This window comes from Heterocephalus glaber, unplaced genomic scaffold (assembly GCF_053883595.1).
Source record: "Heterocephalus glaber isolate CG9 unplaced genomic scaffold, H.glaber_assembly_v1.0 deba00001444, whole genome shotgun sequence".
Lineage (NCBI taxonomy): Eukaryota > Metazoa > Chordata > Mammalia > Rodentia > Bathyergidae > Heterocephalus > Heterocephalus glaber.
In genome coordinates, this window is record NW_028258297.1 from 12,704,543 (window position 1) to 12,726,784 (window position 22,242).

The 22,242-nt window shown below is 40.4% G+C and overlaps 1 protein-coding gene across 4 annotated transcripts in view; it reads left to right on the top strand.

The window, feature by feature from the left end:
- The window catches only part of Itpr2 (inositol 1,4,5-trisphosphate receptor type 2), a 462,238-nt gene that overhangs the window by 396,180 nt on the left and 43,816 nt on the right, over positions 1–22,242 (top strand). For 3 of the 4 annotated variants that reach the window (XM_004845734.4, XM_087213441.1, XM_087213442.1), the window contains 3 exons: positions 3,360–3,452; positions 13,340–13,470; positions 14,558–14,723. In XM_004845734.4, the coding sequence (XP_004845791.1) occupies positions 3,360–3,452; positions 13,340–13,470; positions 14,558–14,723 (390 nt within the window). The remainder of the gene's footprint in view (positions 1–3,359; positions 3,453–13,339; positions 13,471–14,557; positions 14,724–22,242) is intronic. The other variant, XM_087213440.1, reaches the window with a different exon arrangement.

Sequence of the window (22,242 nt, forward strand, 5' to 3'; positions counted from 1 at the left end):
CCAGGAGACAGCTGACATCTTCTGTGCAAAGTTAATAGCTTTGGAATTCTTTTCTTCCTTTTTGCCCATCTCCCCAGAGAACAATAACTAGTGTAGTTCACAGCCATTATTCCATACATATTTGATCCCAGTACATCACATTATACTAAAGCAATTAAAGATGATAAGTGCTCTGATTTGGAAACCATCAGACAGTAAGAAATTCAGTATAGAAGACACACACAAAGTACTGTGACTAAGGGACCCAATCTTCCCAGTGGTGACTGTCAGCATCCCTTCAGGATCTTTGTTTTGGTTGTTTCACTGTTTAGATCCGTCCATTTGTACTCCCTATGATTTGGGGGCTACTTTTTCCGTGTCATTTTAGATTTTTCATTATGCTTTCCAATGGCTCTTTCCCCCTCCTTTTCTACCTTTTGTTGTTTTGGTTACATTTCTTTGTTGCTCTTTTTCTCCTTTTCCTGCTTTGCTAGATGGAAACCACAGTTCTGCACTTTGCTGAGAAGTTTCTTTTAGCGATTCTGCTGAGTGTAGGTTGCAGAGAATGGAAACCACAAAACAACTCTCTTTCCACAAACTGTTAAACTTAAAACTAAGATTTAATTAGTGGTCTTTTACTAATGATATTCTTTCTTATTTTTAATAAACATTTCTTAGTCATTAAATTGACAATGTATGCTATTGTCTTTCTTGGAATATTTCAGAACAATTATGTTGCACTGAAATGTGTTAGTAAAGTCATCCAAGCACAGGATAGAAACATCAAATACATGGATTAAAAGTTATTAAACTAGAGACACTACTAGATTTCATACCTAGTTGTTAGTCTTTGTCCATAGGTATGAGAAACAATATGTCCTTGTTCTTCCTTAAGAATTACTTTTTCTAGAGTTTTCCATATTTTGAGGAAAATCTCATATGTAAGTGCCCCCCAAGCCCCACTTTTACTAAACTTTTTGTGACTCATAAATACCTTCTCTCAACAATTGTTACATTTTAATTACTTGCTAGATTAGAGGCACGATCATATTGAGTTACTTAATAGAGAATCTAAAGCTGAAGCTTTCTTTTTTTTGGTACCAGAGATCGAACTCAGGACCTTGTGCTTGCAAGGCAGGCAGTGGAACCACTGAGCTAAATCCCCAGCCCTAAAGCTGAAGCATTTTAAGTTGTGAATTCAAAATGTGCACAGTAATTTTTGTCCTCTGAATTTAGCGGACAGTGTTTTGGTATTACTTAAAAACTAAGTTGGTATCATAGTATGAGTATAAATATTTTCCTTAGAATTACAGAAAATACTTTTTTTTACAAGATAAGCAATACTAAAGGTAACATTTCAAGCTCTTTAGTAAAAATATGCATGCACATTCATACTAAAAGCTGCTCCATAAAACTTTTGTAAATACCATGAAAACCAAGCACATGGGAGCAGCTAACAAAGTGATATTCTTCATTCCCCACACAATGTGTTTGTCTCATAGATTGAAAATATTCTTTACTTACAAAGTTGACTTAATGCATTGAAGGAAATTATTGAAGATAACAAACTCAGGTTGCAAGTGAAATTGGGTGTGCAAGAGTATCAGCTTTTCAGTGGGCATAAAATAAAGATCAGAAAAACAGTGGATGGGAGCAGAGGGGCAGTTGAAGAATTAGAACCGAATAGCAGAAGTACTCATAACAGTGAAGGGTGAGGAATTTGTAAATGACACTGTAGATTTAGGAGAATGCAGATCCCACCTCCAAGACCAGAGGAATCTTTGGCTCATAAACAAGAAGCCTACACGTGAGCAGTGTCCGGGGAATATGTGTCTTATACAAGCCCGAGGACTTGGATGGGAGTTTCCACTAAAAAGTGGAGGTGACAATATCTCTTGTACTTGTCCTCAGTCCCTGTCTTATGCCACTCTCTTGTTTCTGTTTCTCACCACCCTTTCTTTGTCCCCAGAGCACGGCAGGAGCCGCCTCTGTGGCTTCACAACCTGCAGCCTCTCCTCTGCCCTCAGAGATGAGCCATGCAGACCACTGCTGGATTCGGCCTCTCGTGGCAGCTGCAGCGGCTGCGGGCTGCTTGGTAGAAAGTGGTCGGGCTGGCACCTCAGGACGTTCAGCCCACTCTGTCCCTCCCCGCCAGACCGCACCTGGAATTGCCCTGGGGCACAAATTCTAGGACTCCTTTCGGTGGCCCCTTCTCAAAACAGCTGTTGTCTTTCCCTTGTAGAATTCGCTTTTCCCTTCCTACTGTACGTTTCTTAAAACTGTTACTTCACTGTTTTCATTCAACTGTAGTTATGTAGGTAGCTCTCTGTGTCCCCTCACTGATTATAAGTTCTCCAAAATCTCAACTCTGCATCCTTAGAGCCTGGCATGGTGCCTTCATGAATATCTATTAAGGGAATTTGCCACGAGAGCACATTCCAGAACTCCACCTCCCTCTCTCCCTCTCTCTCTCTCTCTGTCTCTCTCTCTCTCTCTGTCTCTCACCACTGGCACACACCCCATCCCAGCCCAGAGCTCATTGGGATGTGCCAATCTCAAGGGTAGGGAGAAATGAAGGTGGCATCTGTGACTTCCCTTCCCAGAGGGAAGCCAGCTCTCTCGACTCCACTGTTTGCGTGGCTGGCAACCTTCTGTCTAATGTATGCCCCCCTCACATTTCCTCCCAGCTCCAGCTTCCATTTGCCACTTGTACTCTCATGTGAGTTTATGAGTCAAAGAAATTTCTTAAAATAAAACCTTGTCTCATATAAATAGGAGGGTGACTACTTTGAGTCTTATTCGGGGCCAGAGAAATAGTCGGTGAGCCATCAACAAGATGGGTTCTCAGGAACTATGGAAGAAAAGAAAGATTCCAAAGAATCTGGCAGAAGATTCTTCCAACCTTGGGTGTTTGATGCCCTCTTGCCTGGAGCCAGTCCTGTGCTTTTAGAACTGCCACTGCCTACGGGTTCTGCCACAGCTGTAGGGATCCGTGTCTGGTGTCCTAGAGCTCATGCACCACCAACTGCATTGGAGGGATGTGTTCCTGGCATCCCAGGGCGAACCCTGAGTGCAGCTGGCTACAGAACCATTATCACACATGGCAGTGAAGGTCTACAGTATTATGAATACTTTATCTCAGCCACTTAAAAACGTATAAGAGGCTTTTAGCGGGTTGGCCTGTGAATCTACTCTCTATTTATAAAATTGCTTCTATAGGCAAAACTGTCTTCAGAGTTACAAACTAACTTACCAAAAAGCTTTAGGAACACAGCTGCATTGGAGCGCAAATGTCTGTAACTGAGATGACTCGATAACTGTGTGTTTATTTCTTGTCATTAGCATATTTGTCTCTACTTCCCCTTCTTGTGTCTTCTTAGGTAATTATGAAGTTCACACTGTGACCTTAATGTCTGTGGTGGAAACATGTGAAAAGGACAACTGCTCAGCCACTATACCAGCTTCAAATAAAGGTCTGTAGAAAGAACTCCAGCTCCTGTGAGCTTGATACCACTAGGATACATTTTATTTAGTGTTACTGCCACTGAGAGAGTTTTGTGGGAGAATACAAATAGAAGAATAGATGATAATAGAACCAAGAAAATTCAAACCAGAGAAAGGATTGTCTTATCTATCAATTTGCATACCCACCCTGTTCTCCATTATTTGTATTTTTGAGAATTTAGCAAACATCCCGTAGTATGCCCTGCTAAAAATCTTATTACCTTATGGCAAACCCAGTAGATGAGTCTCCTTTTGACTTCAGAGCCTTTAACACCAAACACTTGGCTATAATACTGGACCTGCCCCTCTAGCTAGATGTCTTGCATATGTTGTGCAAATGTTGTGGATTTTGTTCAAATCGCTTGCAAAAAGAGAAAATGAGTGAATGAATGAAAGTTTCCCTACCTTCACAGGAGAAGGGAACCATACATATAAAAATATTTTTAATATTAAATTGTTCTCTGAAGATGTGGCAGAGGTCTAGAAATGGTGCTGCATGTTTCATGAGCTATAGAAGAAATTAGTGCTTTGTTTCTTGAAGTGGCAAAGGTATAAGGAGTGTGTGTCTTAAAATATTTCCAGAGTTGTCATATGTAAATAGGAGCAGATTTAGCAGGAGTAAATGTGTGGTGTCTATGGAGGGCAAAATTGGATTCAGGCAAGATTAGGTAAGAGCTAAGCATGATGTAAGAATGGTGCATGTTGTTCTATGATCATAATGATACCATCTTGTTTCCTAAGTTGCCTGTTTCCTTGAAATTTTGAACTATCGCTTGGGTAAAAATGGATGGTCCCTTGTAGTGACTAAATATTTCATGTCTTATGACCTAAAGGAAGAATTAAACACATGAATTCATTATCCACTGACCCAGCTGCTACAAACACTGAGAGCAGCTGCTGGTGAGACCCCTTCCTCCTCCCCATTCCCTCAGTTGCAGCTTCAGTAAACATGAGCTTTTCGTGGCTTGTGTGGCATTATTGTGCTCTATAGTTTCTAAAATCCTATTATATGCATCTACCAGTTTTAACTCCTCCAATTTCTTTGGCCTTCTTCACACACAGCAGTGACTCTTGATTTAACAATCCAGTGAAGCCACTGAGTGGTGCTGTCTTGTCTAGGTAGTGGAATTTGAGATCACATCACACTTTGGCTGACTCTTAGCTAAAATGCCATTTTTCACTAGCTTAGCTGTTGAGCCTTAAATTGTCCATCCTATAGTCATATAATGGAGTTTGGGCTTTCATAAATGAAATGTTATTTATTTTTATGTGTCTGCCCATCTATGATCTAAGACTTCATACACTGCCCAGGGAATGGATTCACAGTTTTTGACCAGATGAGCTTGAGGTTTGGGGAACCTTCCTGTTCTAAAGTGCTATGAACTTCAAGATTTCTTTATGGATCTTGGTTCTGTCAAACAGTATGTTTATTTCCTCTCATGTCATTCTCATGTTTGATAAGCTCTAGAAAGGAGTTAGAGAAATCTGATTTGCTACCTTTTTTTTATAGCTCTTGACCTAAGAGTAGTTATAAAATTTTTTTAAAGAAAAAGATGCAATGGAAACTGTATGTGGCTCATACAGCCTAAGATATTTGTCATCTAGGTTCTTACCAAAAATAATGTCAGCTTCTGCTCTAGAAATTTCCATTAAAAGTGCTAGAAGTGCCGTGTGGGGCAGTAACTGAGGAATGGAAACATACACTTAGATGGACATGGGGATGTTTTGTGCAGTTGTTCAGCTACAGAGACGTCTGTCTGAAATAAAATGTCGTTTGGATCAAGTTTTTTCATCGTTGCTCAAAATACATATTGAACGTATCAGAGCATCTTTACTATACTCCAGATACAGTGTCTGCCTCGTTCCCAATTTGAGGTTAATCTATACCTACACTGACTTCTTTTCATCCCCTTGTTCTCACACTATCCTTCTAAGGATCCACTATCGTGTCTTGATTTAGCATCAAAGAACTTTATCAGCAGTTTAGAGAATTTGTGTCAATCTCAAATTCATCTCTAGTGATGCTGCTCCCCTTTTGTCATTGTCTGTGATTTTATTTTTAAAAAATTGCACAGAGCTATTTTGAAAACTTAGACATAGTTTAACTGGGTAAAATTAAATATCCTTTTGGCCACTTTGATCTTTAACTGATTATCACCAGCCCCTATAATTGTCTTTTCAATTCAATATTATTTCTCCTGACCAGAGTATAAAAAAAAATGTGTTAAACATTTAACTTTTGTTAAACACAAATAGTTTAACATGATCCCAAATATAATCACCTTATGCTTGCATTGGTCTTCTACCTCTGAATATTATTTTCAAATTAATTGCCTTTATTTTAAAGCAAATATATTGTGGATTCTCCATCCTTGGATTTGACCAACTATGGATTGAAAATACACAGGAAAAAACTTCTTTCTGCACTGAACATATACAGACTTTTTTGTTGTTATTCCCCAAGCAATATGGTATAACAACTATATATATATAGTACTTGCATTGTATTAGGTATTATAAATATACTAGAGATGATCTAAAATATATGGGCATATAAGTCATATGTAAATACTGTGCCACATTATTTAAGGGACTTGAGCATCCATGGACTTTGGTATTTGTGGGGGTCCTGGAACTGGTGCCCATCTCGTGGATGCCACAGATAGCTGTACTTTATGATTTTAAGAGCAAAATTACTTTGCCAGTAGGCCAAAAACAAAGCTACTGCACATTCTTGCAGAGTTTATATAGAGGCCAGTTCAGCAGGCTCAGAAGAGCACGTGAAGCGTGGTGTCACCCCCAGCATGGTACCCATGCTGTCCTAAGCCGCAGTGAGCTAACTGCCAGGATCCCTGACCTAGAATAAGACCTTCTGAGCTGAACAGAGTGTGACATACCCCAGCATGGTTGGCTGCCCAGCTTCAATTAGATAAATATCAGGCTTTATCCAATTCTGCAGGCATTATTTTGGTTCAACCAGATATGCTATTGTAATTGTTTCATATGTTATTTCTAATTGTGACCTTTAAGTCTTAACATTTTAAAAAAGAAAGTAAATATTTCTGTGAAATAGAATGGTTATGTCCATCAGTACAACTTCTTGATGATGATAATAGCACTAATAATAATAAAAACTAACCTCCTTCCTTCTGTCCTTCTCTCTTATCCTCCCTCCCTCCCTCCCTGCCTCCCTCCCTCCCTGCCTCCCTCCCTTCCTTCCGTGCTTCCTTCCTTCCTGTTCACATTCATTCTTTCATAGAGCGGTATTTCTGGAGCCCTTACTCTGGGCCAACCTCCATGGTAGGTGTCAAAGAAACTGTGGGTTGAAAAAGCAAACATGACCCGGGCTCTTACGTAACTTAGAAAATATTGGAAGAAGTATGAAAAGTTATAAAATCAGGCAAGTACTACAAACAGTGCTATGATTGGTAATTGTGAGACAGCCCAGCTGTGGGTAGGTGAGACAGAGAGAGCTTTCTAAGATGGACTGTTTGAGCTGAGACTTGGAGGGTGAGAAGGAGCCAGTCAGGCCACCGGAAGGGAGAGTGTGCTGGGCACAGCAAAAAGGAGCGAGGCCTCACAGCACTTCAAGGCCCTGGACGAGGCTGCTGTTTGGGGACTGTGCTAAGCACACTGTGTGCGTGATGCCATTTAATCACTGGGACACTCTGTGACACAGAGATACTACTAATGATCCTCACATTTTAGGTAAAAACACTGATGGTGCCAAGTCTGTACTTAAATAATGTGCCAGGACCGCATAGCTAGTGAATTGATTCAGATCTCTGATTCCAAAGCTTCTGCTTTAATCTTCAAAGACTTATTGCCTCCTAGTTAAGAGAATAATCGCTATGAGTTACCTCTTCCCTAACCAAAATTTAGAGATTATTAAAACTCTGCCTACCAGGTTGTCTTTCACTGAGTATGTTTAGGTTAATTTTCTTTAAGCATGTTATCTACTGAAGGTAATTTCCTGAATATAAATATTTACCACCTTGACTTGGTTTTGTTCCCTCCCCCTCTTGCCTGGGAACATTTGACATTGTGTGGAGGGAGATAGTGTATGTGTGGTCGTTACTAGAGGGCTACTAGTGGCATCTAGTGGGTAGAGGCCAGGGATGCTAAATATCCTGCATTGCAGAGGACAACTCACAGCAAAAAAATCATCCAGCCCAAAATAATATTGTTAAGGCTGGGAAACTCTGTTCTGTTTAGATTATTGATTTGTAACTCAGATCACACTCTTATAAAAGGCTTCCCATGAAAACCTCTGCAATACTGTTATGCATATAACTACAAAGATCGTAACCCTCACTTTTTCTTTGGAGTAATAGGAACAGTTCTTCCTCCCAGGGGCATGGCCCCAGGGGGCAAAGTCTCTATCCTTTTGGGTTCCAGCTGAGTTAGGAGTGGGGAAAAAGGCAGAGAAGATTTTGCAAGGAAAGCTGCCGAAGTAGGGAGGAAAGCAAGGGTTCCAGCTGGGTAGTGGAGGAGTTTCAGCACTGGTGGAGGGAGTGTCAGAGAAGGTGTTGCTGAGTCTCTCTTCCGCGAGCCAGAGACGGTGGCAATAGCTTTTCACAAATAGGTTTTGTTCCTGAATTGGTGTTTAAAATACAGAAATGCCTGTGTTCATTTATTACTTCTTCTCTATCCTTTGTGCACTTGACATGGCAAGTGTTAAAATTCATTTGATTGAAAATTCTTTGGATTTGGTCTTCTGGCCCTTGCTTCCTTTAAATTTTGGCTGCATATATTTAGCTGTGAAAGTAGAGTGAAAGCTAAAACCTGGTGTTTGTTGTACAGCATGTGTCACTTAGATTTAAAAATAACTTTTCTATGTCTAAGACCAGGATTAAATTTTAATTTGCAAACCCCAGTGTGCGTTTGTGAAGGCCTTAGTTTGTTACCTTGTGGACAGCAGGTCCACATTACAAAAGGCCCAGACATACACAGTGGCATAATAACAAGCCTCGTGGTGACCGGGTGCGGAGCGGCCGGTGCAGAGTGGCCAGCTCCGGGGGAAGGCTCTGTGGATGCAAGTTCGGCCATTGTCCCTGCAGCAGAAAATGCATGTGGGCACTGGCAACCAGCTGTGGTTGAGGGGGAAAAACCAACTTGTTATTTCGTGTACTGAAGACCTCCCTCATTCCCAGACAATAACACTCACTTCTTTAAAAAGCCCTCCCAACTGATTTTTCTTGAAAAGCAAGGCTTTCTTTGAGACAATTTACAAAATATCATCAAAATTTGTTTGGTAACTAAAAGCCATTTGACTGTATAGAGGAAAGGAGGAAGTTCACAGATGTTTAACATTTATGAGTAATTCAAATTTAATGTTTTGGTACTTTACTCTAATAGAAAAGATTGATGAATACCAGAAACCAGTCAGCCTAATGCACTCTACATTTTTGCTTCCCACAGGGTACCCAGTGTTTTAAAATTTTTTCCTGGTTAAAATTGTTTAAATCAGCATTTCTATAATGGATGGATTGTAATTAAAGCTGAAGACTAACAAGCAGTTTTCAATTCTACTCAGACTTTCAAATGAATCTCAGTGACAACCTATTGCTTCCTCAGAAACCATAAACACTGAATGATTATTAAATCAGAAAAAGTGGCACTAGTAAAATGCTTTTATTCAAGCATGTCCAGTATTTTCTGAAATCATAGACTAACACTTGAGTAGGAACTGTTTCCGAACCAATGTTATATTTTTATTCCTTTCCTTATATGAAACAATTTTGTACTGTGAATTGAGACAAAATATTTCATTTTACCAACAGTCAACAGAAAATGAATTTTCCAAATATCTAATTTGTTACTTGTGTTAAAACTGTAACTTTTCATAAGACTTAACAGCCATTTGTTAATAATAGGAGCAGTTAAGATAGCTAGAATTTGTGGAGTCCTGTCCAGTGTGTACAAGCGCTGCTCTAAGTTCTTTACCTCTACCTAATCAGGTCTTTTCAGGGTCTCTACACTGAACATCTATTTTCACTAATTCTTTCCTTTGTTCATAAACAGCCATACTCTCGCCCCTTTTGTAGCTCCTTCTGTTTTTGTCTCCACCATTGGCTGGACCATTGTTCTTGCGCTTGAAATCTTATCTGCAAACGCTCGTAGGTTCTAGTAAACCTTCTTCTGGATTTTGTTATCTCCCCAGCTCATGTCCATCTCCTTCCTTTTAGCACCAGATCTTTAGCACCCAGTAAACATTCTGGGCTTCACTCTTTCCTTCAACTCCCTGATGAACCACTTTCTTCTTCACCATTCGCCCTCTTCTTAATTAGTTCCTAATGACCTAATTGTTAAATCTCGTGAATTCTCGCTTCTCATTGCCTTTAACTCTTCTGTAATTTGACTTTTTTTGCTGCCTCTTCCAGTTGCTTTCTTTAAATCACTTTCGTCCTTAATTTAATCATGGTATTATCCTAGCTCTCGTCTCCTCTGATCTTTGTTAAATGTTTCCTCATCTTCTCATCCTGCAAATATAAAAATCATCTCAGATTCTTTCCTTATCTTCATCATTATACCTCCTGTCCAGTTCCTCCTTCTAAATTGTCCGTTTTTGTCTAATGGGACCATCCCTTTCCCATGTCACTCGCTGCGGGACAGCCCATGCATGATTTTTAATGCTGCCTTCTCCTTCATGCCCAAAGCTTGCCCTCTCCCTTTCATTCATCCTTTCCCGCTCTCTGCCATCATTTTGGTGAAGCCTCCACGTAGCACATCATGCCTGAATTATTACAGCTGCCTCGTCAGTGGTCTTTATACCTCCAGACATTCTCCCCTTAATTCATTCAGTTTATCACCATTAAACTACTTGTCAGTAATCACTGCTCTGAGTATTTCCTGGCCTGCCCCCAACTCAAAATTTCTATGATGCTCCATTGTCTGCCCAGTCAAATCCAAACTCCCTACTGAGAGCTTTCCATTTATTACTCCAGCTGTTTTCCACGTTCCTCCTGTGTACTGACTGGTGTATTTGCTGTTCATTGTACAAGTGTACATCCATCTACCCTAGGTCTTTCTTCCTGTGCTGTGTGAAATGCCTGCCTATTCAAGTCTTAGCCCACTGGCTATTCACTCAGGGTCTCCATTCATCATGAGGACTTCACTCAAATTATTCATTGTATGAAAAGTTTTCTCACTGTACTGATCTCTTTGCACCACTTCGGTGGTTTTTATTGTATGCTACATTGTCTTGTGTTTTATCTCCTACTGTTTCACCAACTAGATGGTAAACCACTTTGCCCCTGTTGAAAGTTCTCCGGTGGCTTTCCATGGCTTCCAGAATGAAGTTTTAAGTCTCTTCTTGATGAATGAAGTTCCCTATGGTCCAGTCCATAGAATTTTCAGGACTCCACACTCCTCTGCATACAACAAAGGCCCAGTTATTCCTGTCCAACTGAAGTTCCCCCAAACAACATTGGGTGCCACTGGCCTCCAAAATGCCAGTGCTCCATCCTGTGAGATGCTGAACTCTCTTATTTGTGTGCTGACTCATCTTTCCTGGGGACCACACATTTCCCACCAGCTGGAACACTTGCATCTTTCTAACATGTATTCCTAGCAACTAGCTGAGAGCTATTGGTGTAGTGAAATGAACAAAGCAGGGTTGGTAGGGAGAAGGCCAGCTGGGTATTCAGGTAGCCACAAGGTAGAATGTACCACGACTCGGGGCCTGGGAACTCTCCTTGAATAATGAGAGTGGATCCATTTCACCAAGGCAGAATCTTACTAACTAAGCTTGTAGAGACCCTTGTGTATGAGCAGCATAGCTGTGCACTGATTATAGTCAAGCAATATTACTGGATTGATGCTAGCGTTGACCTGACATGGGTGCTCTCCTCAATTTACATGCCACACAGAAAGCCAAGTCGGTCATCTATCTACAACCAATCTATTTTATTTTGCAGTGGCTAATCACCTGAGTTGTGTGTGAACTTTATTAGCTCACTTAATAGAGAATAAACACCCTCATTTATAAATTCTTGAAGAAAGATTAGAGCACTTTGCCGTGACTTTTTATTTTCAGTAGTGGGGGTTGAACCCAGAGCCTTCTTACTGAACTACATCTCCAATTCCTTTTTTAAATTTTTTTATTTTAAGACAGGGTCTTGCTAAATTCCCCAGATTGAGCGCCAAACTTGCAATCCTCCTGGCTCAGCCCTCCAGAGTGCTGAGATCACAGGTGTGTGCGACCACAGCCAGCTTCCCATCATTTCTGTGTACTGATTAAACTGGCACTTAACTCATCATTAGTAAACCTTTGTGACCTGACCAGTCAGTCTCTTGAATAAATAAATATAGATCGTGCCACTAAATTTGATATTGCTTTGATTGAAAGCCTGGCAATAGACATATTCTATATGACCTTACTGGAAAGCCATTTTTCTTTGTTAACATTCTCACAGACATTTCTAACCCTTTTTCTTCTCATTCTTCCTAGCCATCACGTTAGAGTCTATCCCCATGTGTCAAGACCTAACTAGCGCGTTACAGACAGCTTTGTCCACTGCTTTGTCTGCCTGCCCTGTCTGTTCTGCAGCTCCGACTGCCACCCCCATCAGCCTTTCCTCTTCCCAACTGCTTCTTCCTCCTACTTTCTAAATCAGAACATGCCTTGGGCTCAGCTCGCAGGCACGTGACCACGCACGGATTCTGCCGCTGTCCTTGATGCTGCGTTTTATGCTTGTTCGAGTCCTCCTGGCCAGGGGTGCCCTGACATGTTTAAAAAGGGACAGTCCTGTGTAAAAACATCAGAATCCCTCATGCATATGCTGTTAAAATAAAGTCAGTTCAGAAAGGAAAAATCGATCTTTTCATAACAGTGTGCTCAACATGCTGTTGGTTATGGATCACACAGACAAAGTCAGATTTTTTTTCTTTTTTCTTCTGGTGATTATGTATACACTCACATCTTAACATGCAGAATGTAGCTATGGCATTCCTAAACTCAGTCCTCCTCTTGTCCCATAGCTGGTAACCAAACAAACCCAAAATCCTTTCTGCTCATTTACTAATATTAGAAAATTCTGGTTCTAATAGCCACTTTAGTATGAATTTTTCACTATTTTAAGTGGTTAGGAATTATGTTTTAAATTTGATAATTATAGCTTTAAGCAAAATTAGTCCAGTCTAGGGATTTTTCTATCATATTATGTCTTTTTCTCCATTTCCATTATGTCTTTATCTCCTTTCCCATTTCTCCTTGTGCAGAATTTTTCAGTAAGTGCATTGTACTTCTCACCCATAGCTCCAACTTGTTCCATAAGACAAAACTAGCAACTTAACCAAAATAATGAAAGAATAAGGGCTGCCCAGGTGTAAGCACTTATTGTGCAGATCCCAACCCCTGCTCAGTATTTCCACATCTTAAACCTGATCTTTGAACAGTGCTCTGAAGGCTAACCCCTAAGTAGCCCTCCTCACTTCTTAGATGAGGATGTTGAGGTTCCATAAGTTGCTGAGTCCTGCAACAGAGCAGAAATCTGAAACCAGGTTTATCTAGTTTGCTGTTCACACTCTTTCCTCAGCAAGACTTGCCTCTTGGGTGAATTTTTAGAGGTTTTCCTACCATCTCCTTCCACCCCAATGCACCCTGAATATTAGTTTTCTTATGTGTTGGCCTTTTCACCTTTTCATTTTCCACCCATGGAAGGAAAAATACATTTCAGGACATTAAATGTGTGGCTTTATCAGTGTCAGTTGCCTGCTGCCACATTTGCAATAGACCTCACATGTCTTCAAAGCACTGTGTCGTGGCACAATTAGAAATAGCTCTTTGACAATAGATAATGGTATGTTTTCAAAACGTCGATCTGCCATGTGTTTAATCTCTGTGTTTTTGTAGCTGACGAAGAGCATGGCAACGGGATTGAAAGAATGTGTGACACTCTCCTCATGTGCATTGTCACTGTGCTGAACCAAGGCCTCAGGAATGGTGGCGGCGTAGGGGATGTGCTGAGAAGGCCGTCAAAAGATGTAAGGCAGAGAAAAAAGAATTTTTTTTTTTTTTTTGCAAGAAGCACACAATTATCTTTTGGTAACCTTTATTAGCAGCATTTCTAAAATGGCTTTGGTTTTCAGAGTAATATATTCATTAAAGTGTAGCAGTAACTGTTAAAACCAGTTCATTGTGTGCTAGGGTTACATAGAAGTAGCTCATGTCCTAAACATCTGTGTGTGCTAGTAGAATTAAAATGTTTCCAAGTCTGAACTGTATATTGTACTATAGCAACAAAATCACAGCCGCAGACTTTATATAGGAGACGATTATTGCATAAGCATCCGCAACTTTGCCTGCTTCTTGTCTGTCCAATTTCTCAGGCATGAAGATTTACTGTTTGCTTCTGCATAGGAATAACCTTCCTTGTTCATCCATGATGCATATAAACTTTGAACAAATTCCAACAGGATTCATATGTTAAAATGGCAAAGTAGAAAAATTTCTCAGTAATTGTAAAATATCAATTGCTAGGCAGGAGCTATTCAAGGCATAGTTCTGCAACCAGCCTATTGCATAATGTTGTCAAATTATTTAACTCTATAAGCTCAGGTTCCTGCTATTAAACAACTAGACTACATGATCACTAATGTATATTTTAATTCTGTTCATCAGGTGGAAAGGAGTATGAGCTATACATACAGTACTTGACCTTGCAATGCCAAGGACAAATCATACTTCAGAAATTGACAAATCACTAGGTCCTCCTCAGCTCCCTAATCTCTGACCTTTAGAATTAGTGTTTAGTTGCCTTTTGTGTAGGCTCTGGGATAAGGGCCCACTATGCCAAATGTATTTGGAGAATGACATTAAAAAGGACTTTCTAAAGAAAGATAAGCCCCTCCACTAGGGCAAAAAGGTCAGTATTAGGGGAATGAAAGAGGTCTAGGAACAGCACTTAAACTAAAAATGTTAAGTGGATTTTATTTTCCTAACTGGGGATATTATTTGTATTTATTTAGCAATCATTTATTGAATATATTCTTTATGCTAGGGAATGTGCTAAGTGAACATGGCTTAAAAGTGATACATTTTATATGTATTTTAAAACCCTTTTTATTTCAGGAGCCCTTGTTTGCTGCCCGAGTGGTTTATGACCTTCTTTTCTTTTTCATTGTTATCATTATTGTTCTTAACTTGATTTTTGGTGTTATCATCGATACCTTTGCTGATCTTAGAAGTGAAAAACAAAAAAAAGAAGAAATTCTCAAGACAACTTGTTTCATCTGTGGTAAGTGTTCTCCAGATGCTACAACAGTAGATGAATAAACTTTAGCAGGAAAGAGGGAGTAGAATGATTTTTGTCATGCTTTTAGAAAAATTATTTCAAAATGAAGGCTGGCTAAAATTTAGATTTTATAACTGAGTACTACACTGGAATTCTCTGCTTCCATCAATAGAAGAATTGCATCCAAAGATATCCTATCATAATTTCTGCAGTTTATTTGAGTCTGTGATTATAGAATGTGATACAAAATACCAAGAGGTTTCACTAAGTGGTCAACAGGTTTTTAAGCACAATAACATACTAATTATACAACAAATGATTGTTAATTTATTTTGTTAGATTCTGAATCCAAAGATGCTTTTTTTCAGCAGCTTGACTTTTACTCACTGACATCACTGTTTTTGGATTCTGAACTGGACCTTCTCCCAGTTTTAAATCAATGCCCCCATCTACACACATTCACACGCATGCATGCATGCACACACACACACACACACACACTCTCCCCTCACCTCCATCTCCTCAGACCCACCCAACCTTGTCTTTGCTGTCATCATTCTCCTTGGATATCCCCTGCTCTCTCTTTGCATCGGCCCTTTCTAGCTTCACCTGTCTCTAGATTCACCCTGGATTCTGTCTCTCTTTTTGGCTGATCACTAATTCTGGTTACACTCACTCTCCATTTTTCCACGCTGGGCTGAAGAATCCTTCAATAAAAGTTACCAAACAATCATCAGACTTCAATATGGTGTTATACTCTAGAACTTAAACTGGCTTGCAACAAATCCTTTCACTCCTCACTCATCTTTTGTTAACTGGCTTGTTCTCCTCCAAACCTTTCCTTCATTCGGCCAACAGTTAGATGTGTACCAGGGAATAATGTGCAATAATATGCTGCTTTCCAGGGAAACATATGTAAGTTACACATGCCCTGGGTGTTCATAATTTATTATGAGAGACAAGCACAGTAAAGAGCATTGCTGTCTTGTGTGCCCAGGGAAATGACTGAGAAGCTTCCAGGGAGTTTCAGATACCCAGACAAGGGACAGCTTTTCAGGTTGAGGCAGGGAACCTTGACAAAGAACTGGGAAAGCTTCTGAAAAGACATGGGGCTGGAGCCAGTGGTCAAGGATGACAAGGATCAAAGTGGGTAGTGACACAACGGCCAGGATGAGCAAAGGCTTGGAGAGAAGAATTGCACAGTGAGTGTCCTCACTTCCTATGAGAAGCACAGCATCACCAAGTATGAAGTTCAGAGAGAGGCATGCCACAGGGAAAGCTTGGTCAGGTCATGCCTGGCCTTTTAGGTCAGGCAGCTTGAGCTTCGTCCCGTGGATTCTAGAGGATGGCAAACTACTAAAGATTTGTGAGTAGAAAAGTACAGAGTCTAATTTTTGCTTTAGAGCACTGTGGCAGCTATGGCAGGTCCTTTATCTGGAGACAGTCCTCGAGACAGAACAGCAACATAGGAGGTTATTGCCACAGTCCAAATGACAAAAAAACAATGAAAGACTGATTCAGGATAGTTAATGGCAGCAGTATTGATGTCAGAAAGAAGAGTCAAGAGATGCTTACATGATAGAATTTTTAAATATTGGCTGGTTAGAAATGGAGATGAAAGATAGCTTAGGTACTTGGGTAGATGGTAATATCAACAGGTAATTAAGTTGAGAATAGATGAAAAAACCACTTCATGTAGACATATGCTGGGTTTAACTTTGGGAGTGCCGAACTTGAGGCGTGTAGTGACCACAAGCTGGTGTGTGAGTGAGTCTGGGCCTCGGAGGATGTCTATACGGAGATGGTGACTGCGGAATCCTTGGCCTTTGTATCGTAGTAAAATCTGGAGTTCTGGGAAAGGCTGCCAAATGAGAAGAGGAGCAGACAGGGTACAAATGGAAAGTTCCATCTTTGAAGAGTTAGGAGAGAAAGAGGTTCACGCACAAAAAAACTAAGAGAATCACACACCAACCTCATCATTCACTTTCAACTTCCTAAGACCACCAAGTAGAATGATAAGAAGGGAACCAGGAATGTGTGGCATCTGGAAGTGACAAGAGAAAACTTTGGGAAGAAAGGAATTAATTACCAACTCTGCCAAAGTGGAGAAGGCTAAAAAGCCTTTAGAGTTCTCATTTAGGAAGCTTTGGTATTTTAGATAGAGTAGGTTGCATAATTGCTAATAAGGATTCACTAGAAGAAAATTGAGACAAAAACAGGAATCTTCTTTGTTTGTGTCTAGATTAGATGGGCAAGGTTGAGATGTACCAAAGGAAGGTGACTACAACATTTGGGAGTTTGAGGAAGAGAGAAACACGCCTAGAAGCCAAAGGGGACACTCTTTCAATTTTAGAAGGGAAATAAACACACTACTTTTATGAAAAAGTGAATTAAGTCCTGTCTAGTTTTTCTCCTGTCTATATGAAATCTATCACTACTTCCATTTTTCCACAAAAACTAGAGTAGGGCCGGGGATTTAGCTCAGTGGCACCATGCCTGCCTACCAGGCACAAGGCCCGGAGTTTGATCTCTGGTACAGGCAAAAAAAAAAAAAAAGTTGGGTAGTTCCTTCCTTTCTGTCCCTTCTCAGCAGATCCATCAGCCACCCAAAATGTGACCCTGCCCTCCTTCTTTATCCTTGACCTTTATACGCGTCACCTTTTTTGGGACCATGTTCTCCTCCTGTATCATCACCATGAAAATTCTTTTTAATTATTTGCCGAATGCTTACTACATGTGGCTTTTTACTTAGTTTTTTTTAAAAAAAATTTATTGTAAAAAACAAGTACAGTGTACCTCTTCATAAATATGGAAACAGAGATACAGATCACATCAACATCTGACTGGTCAGCCATACAAGCAGGATTCAAACCCGAGCTACCTCAAAACTTCACTGAACTCTTCAGTGCCTCATCAAGGTCTAACACAAAGACAGCCAACCCTGGGGACTGATCCAAGTCGACAGGTGTAGTGGTACAGGGCAGAACCATTGTGTGCAAGGGTTAGTCCCATGGAGGAGAGAAGATACTGTCTTTGGAACCCTTTCTGTGTGCATTTCATCTTGGATGCTGCTCCCTGGAAGCTCTTACCTTCATGATCATAATCACTATGATGTCAGGTGCACCGCCTCTAAAATAGGCCTTCCTCTGAGGCACCACAAGGATGAGGGCCTCATTCTAAAACACAATCCTGTCCCTCACATTGTAGCGACAAGACACACAAACAGCAAATTAGTACGTCATTTACCCATTCATAACCCTTGCTTCTCTGTGTCTTCCCTTCACTGTCAAAGTTCTCTGGCTTCTCAGAGTTACTCAGACTTCCTTCAAACATGACAATAACCCTCACTGCCAAATGTAAAAGTTCTTATCAAATTCCACTCTTAATTTCCTGCTTACCTTTCATTCTACCTCTGATTGCACTGTCTTTGGTTCCAACATGGATTCTTATTCCTTCTCCTCCATCCCCTAGAAAGAGGGCTTGCTTTTGTCACTGACTTCCTGTTTCTTCTCTCCACCCCTCTCCTTATCAGCCTTCTATACAGATTATTTCTAAATAATGGCCATTCCAGCCCCCAACTCTTACCGGTCTTTCCCCCTCTGTTTTCACTTGTTCACTGGGCAGTTGGTCAGGCTTGTCTTCCTGGCAGCCAACAATACCATGTCTAAAGCCGGTGCATCCTGCCTTTCTGGCTCTCTCCACTGGCCCAGCTCAGCATCCTCACTTACTTACTGCAGCTAATGATAGCCTTCAGTCACCTTGGCTGGGAACTTCATCATCATCTTTAGCATCTCCTTCTTCCTCTTCCAGATATGCCAGCTGCCATGAGCTAATGAATCTTCTTCCCCCACCACACTCACCTCCATCCACGTAGTCGCACAGCCACACTTGGGATTTTCAGCCTCACCTTGGCTCACCCAAATGGCCTGCCCAGGGATGCCAGACTCATGTTTCCATGTTGAATTAATCATTTCAAAAAGCCATCAATAACACTGCACAGTCTAAACCTCCAAAGCTTATAATTTTCCTGGCATGTACAGTGCTTCTTCACACACTGCCTCCACCCCATACCTACCTTTTCATTCATTTTTTTAATCCATTTATATCTCAAATTCCAGCCCAACCACATCACTCACTTTTAATTTCCTAGCTCTGTTCTCAAGTGTGGGAGAACAGTCCACTTGAAATCCTTAACTTCTAAGCTGTTGAGCTCCTGCCCTCTCCCCAACACCTAGCTCTAATGCCATCATTCCATGGAGCCTTCTCTGATCCTGCTAACCAGAACACGCATGTCTGCCCCTCTCCACTCAAAAGCCTTCAGAATAAAGTGTAGATGCCGAAGCTTTGAATTTCAAGCTCTTTGTGGTTTGTGCTCAAAAATACCATTTCATCTTAATTTCTGAGGGTTCTCTGTTAGCTACACCAAAGGAACTGCCATTCCCCGGAAGAGGTTACCTTCCTGGCAAGAGAACGTGGGCTTTGGAGTCAAAAGTACTTTTCTTTAAATACTGACTGACTCTTCCACTAACTAGAGGAGATAACTTGAGAAATTTATTGAATCATTCTGAATCTCTTTCCTCACATCCTTAAAGGTCATATTGGATTATTATAATTATGATACCATATTTAGACATCAAATTGTCAGTATCAATAGGTGCTCAATAAAAATTAAGCACCTTTTATTACCATTCACTTTTTCTCCACTTGCCACAAGTATGTTCCAAGGTAAGATTTTTTTTTCAAAGCTTTATGCTTCTTTGAAACCTCTCAAAGTGTACCTGATCAGAATACATTTTGCCTCCTTTATGCTTCCTTGGCAATTTTTATCGCTTCTGGGTCCTCTACCATATTGTGGATTAATTGATAATAGAAACATTTTTATAGCCTTATTATCTTATAAGCAGTAGATGTTTGCATTGAGTTCTGGGAAATTCTGTTTTAATATTCTGTCTGCCCCCCCTCTTTGGTTAGTAACTTTACCAAGATATAGTTCACATACTTTGTAACTCACTCATTTAATGTCTATAACTTAGTGGTTTTTAGCATGTTTGTAGTTACATATAGATCACTGTAATCAATTTTAGAACATTTGCACTTCCTTCCTTCAAAAGAAATAGACTCTGCAGCCCCGACTCCTCCCCTGCCTTCCACCCTCCTGTGCCCTAGACAGTCACTAATCTGTTACCTGCTTCTATACATGTGCCTGTTTGAACATTTCATACAAGTAGAATCAAAATATCTGGTCTCTTATGACAGACTCCTTTCATTAAGTATAATCTTTTCAAGGTTCATGTTTTACCATGTATCAGTACTTCATGCCTTCTTATTGCAAAAGAACAATATTTCATTCTATGACTTTACCATATTTTGTTTCTCTTCATAACTGTTGGACATTTGAGTGGTTTCCCCTTTGGGCTATCATGATAAATGCTACTATGAACATTCATGCACAGATTTTTGTGTAAATATGTATTTTTATTTCTTTTTTGTGAATAGCTAGGAATGGAATATGCTGAGTCATATGGTAACTCTATGTTTAACCTCTTTAGGAACTGCCAGATTGTTTTCCAAAGTAGCGGCACTATTTTCCATTTCTACTAGCAGTGTATGAGGGTTTCAGTTTTTCCACATCCTCATCCATGCTTGTCATTATCTGGTTTTTATTATAGCTGTCTTAGTAGGACTGTATTTTATTAGTGAAATTTTCATAATTCATTCAGTCTATGTTTTGTTGAGTATTAACAGCATTCTAAGCTATTGGGACCACTGATGAAGAAGAGAGACAAATATATCTTCCCAGGAGGATTTTATGTTCTACTGGGAGAAGAGACACATAAGAAGTAATAAATTCTTATCCAAGCCTCTGTGTAAAATGAGATTTCTTTCTTAAGTGCTGGTTAGCAAGCAGGCTGTGTTTGCACTTAGTTTTTGCTTATTTACCAAATTGAGATCCATTTTAACAACTTTCTCAAGGTTTTACCCTGTTAGGGGGTGATAAACACTGTAGAAAAGGAAAAAGTGATGGGGAGTGTCAACAAAAAGAGAGGGACTGATCGTGTGTTAAATAGTGCGATGAAGATACACCATATCGGGTTTTCAGGAAAAACTTGAAGATAAATGTGTCACCAGAGATTATCAGGGAGAAGAGTTTTGTGACCAGAAGAAACAACCAGTGCAGAGCCCCCAAAAGCAGGATTCTCTGCCCAAAAAACAGCAAGGAGGCTACATAGGAGGCTACATAGGAGGCGAGCAAGGGAGAGGAGGGTAGGGAATAAGGACAGTGACTTGAAGGCCCAACCACAGGATTTAGCAAATAAATGCTGCATGAGACACACTTACACTAAAATGTTCACTGTTTATCTGAGATTCATACTTAACTGGACATGATTAGCAACCCTACATGAGGGCCAATATAAGGACTTTGGTCTTTACACTAGAGATGAGGAGGGAAGCCGCCATCTTAATTCAGTCTTTGAAGGAGCCCTCTGGCTGCTGAGATGAGAATGGGCTGTGGAAGACAGCTAGACACAGGGAGGTGGGCAGCTGAGGCAGTGGTCCACACGAGGGGTAGAAGTGTCTCAGACCACAGTGGCAATAGCAGAGGTGGTGAGAAATGGTCAGATTCTGCATATGTTTTGAAGGCAGATCTAAAGCATTTCTGTGTGGATTAGATGTGGTATGTGAGGGGCAGAGAAAACTCAAAAATGATGCCTAAGCTTTTGGATTGAACACCTGAGAGAACAGAAGGGTGGGTGGTTTGGTTTCTGGGAAGAGTGCTGGAGTTATTTTGAGCATGCTAAACTGGTGATAGGTCATATAAGATGAGGCATAGCCATCAGGCGGCTCAATCTTGCGTTGTTTTCCATAAAGATATCCAATAACATAAGTTTAAAAGCCACCCCTTCGTTGCAGACAGATTTTTTAAAAATTGATTGTGCTTTGCATTTTACTATTTAAAGGATCTTCTACATGCCGCATTGGCCTTTGAAAAAAATACGTAGGGAACGAGTAGCCAGGATTGGAATCAGTTGCCTGGTTTCTTCTCCAGTATCTGAGCTTCAAAGCCAGACTCTCTCCCAACACCCCATTTTACTTGGCATTAGAATTTCTTTTTCCATCGTTGCTTTTCTTCATGTCCATTCATTTCCTTTCTTCCACTCTTCAACTTTGAGGAAAAAGAATATTACTGCTCTGCTCCTTTCTTCAAAGTGTCCTTCCCGTGGGTGAAAGGTGTACCCTGGAAATTGAACAGTCCACCCGTCCCAGAGTGCTCAGAGCATGGTGGTCCAGGAGGCCAGAGGGTGTAAGTCCCCGTCACCCTGCCAGCATGGATGACTGTCTGTGTTCATGCACCTTTCACTGATTACAAGTGGTTTTGAAGAGATGATTCTCAGCTGCCTTTGCTCTTTTAACCCAAGTCTTTGGTAAAATGAAATATTTTTTTTGTCCTGATTAGCAAGTATGCCTTTTCTTGCACCATCAATTTTACCTTTTTTTCCCTAGACTTGTGGTCCAATTTAAT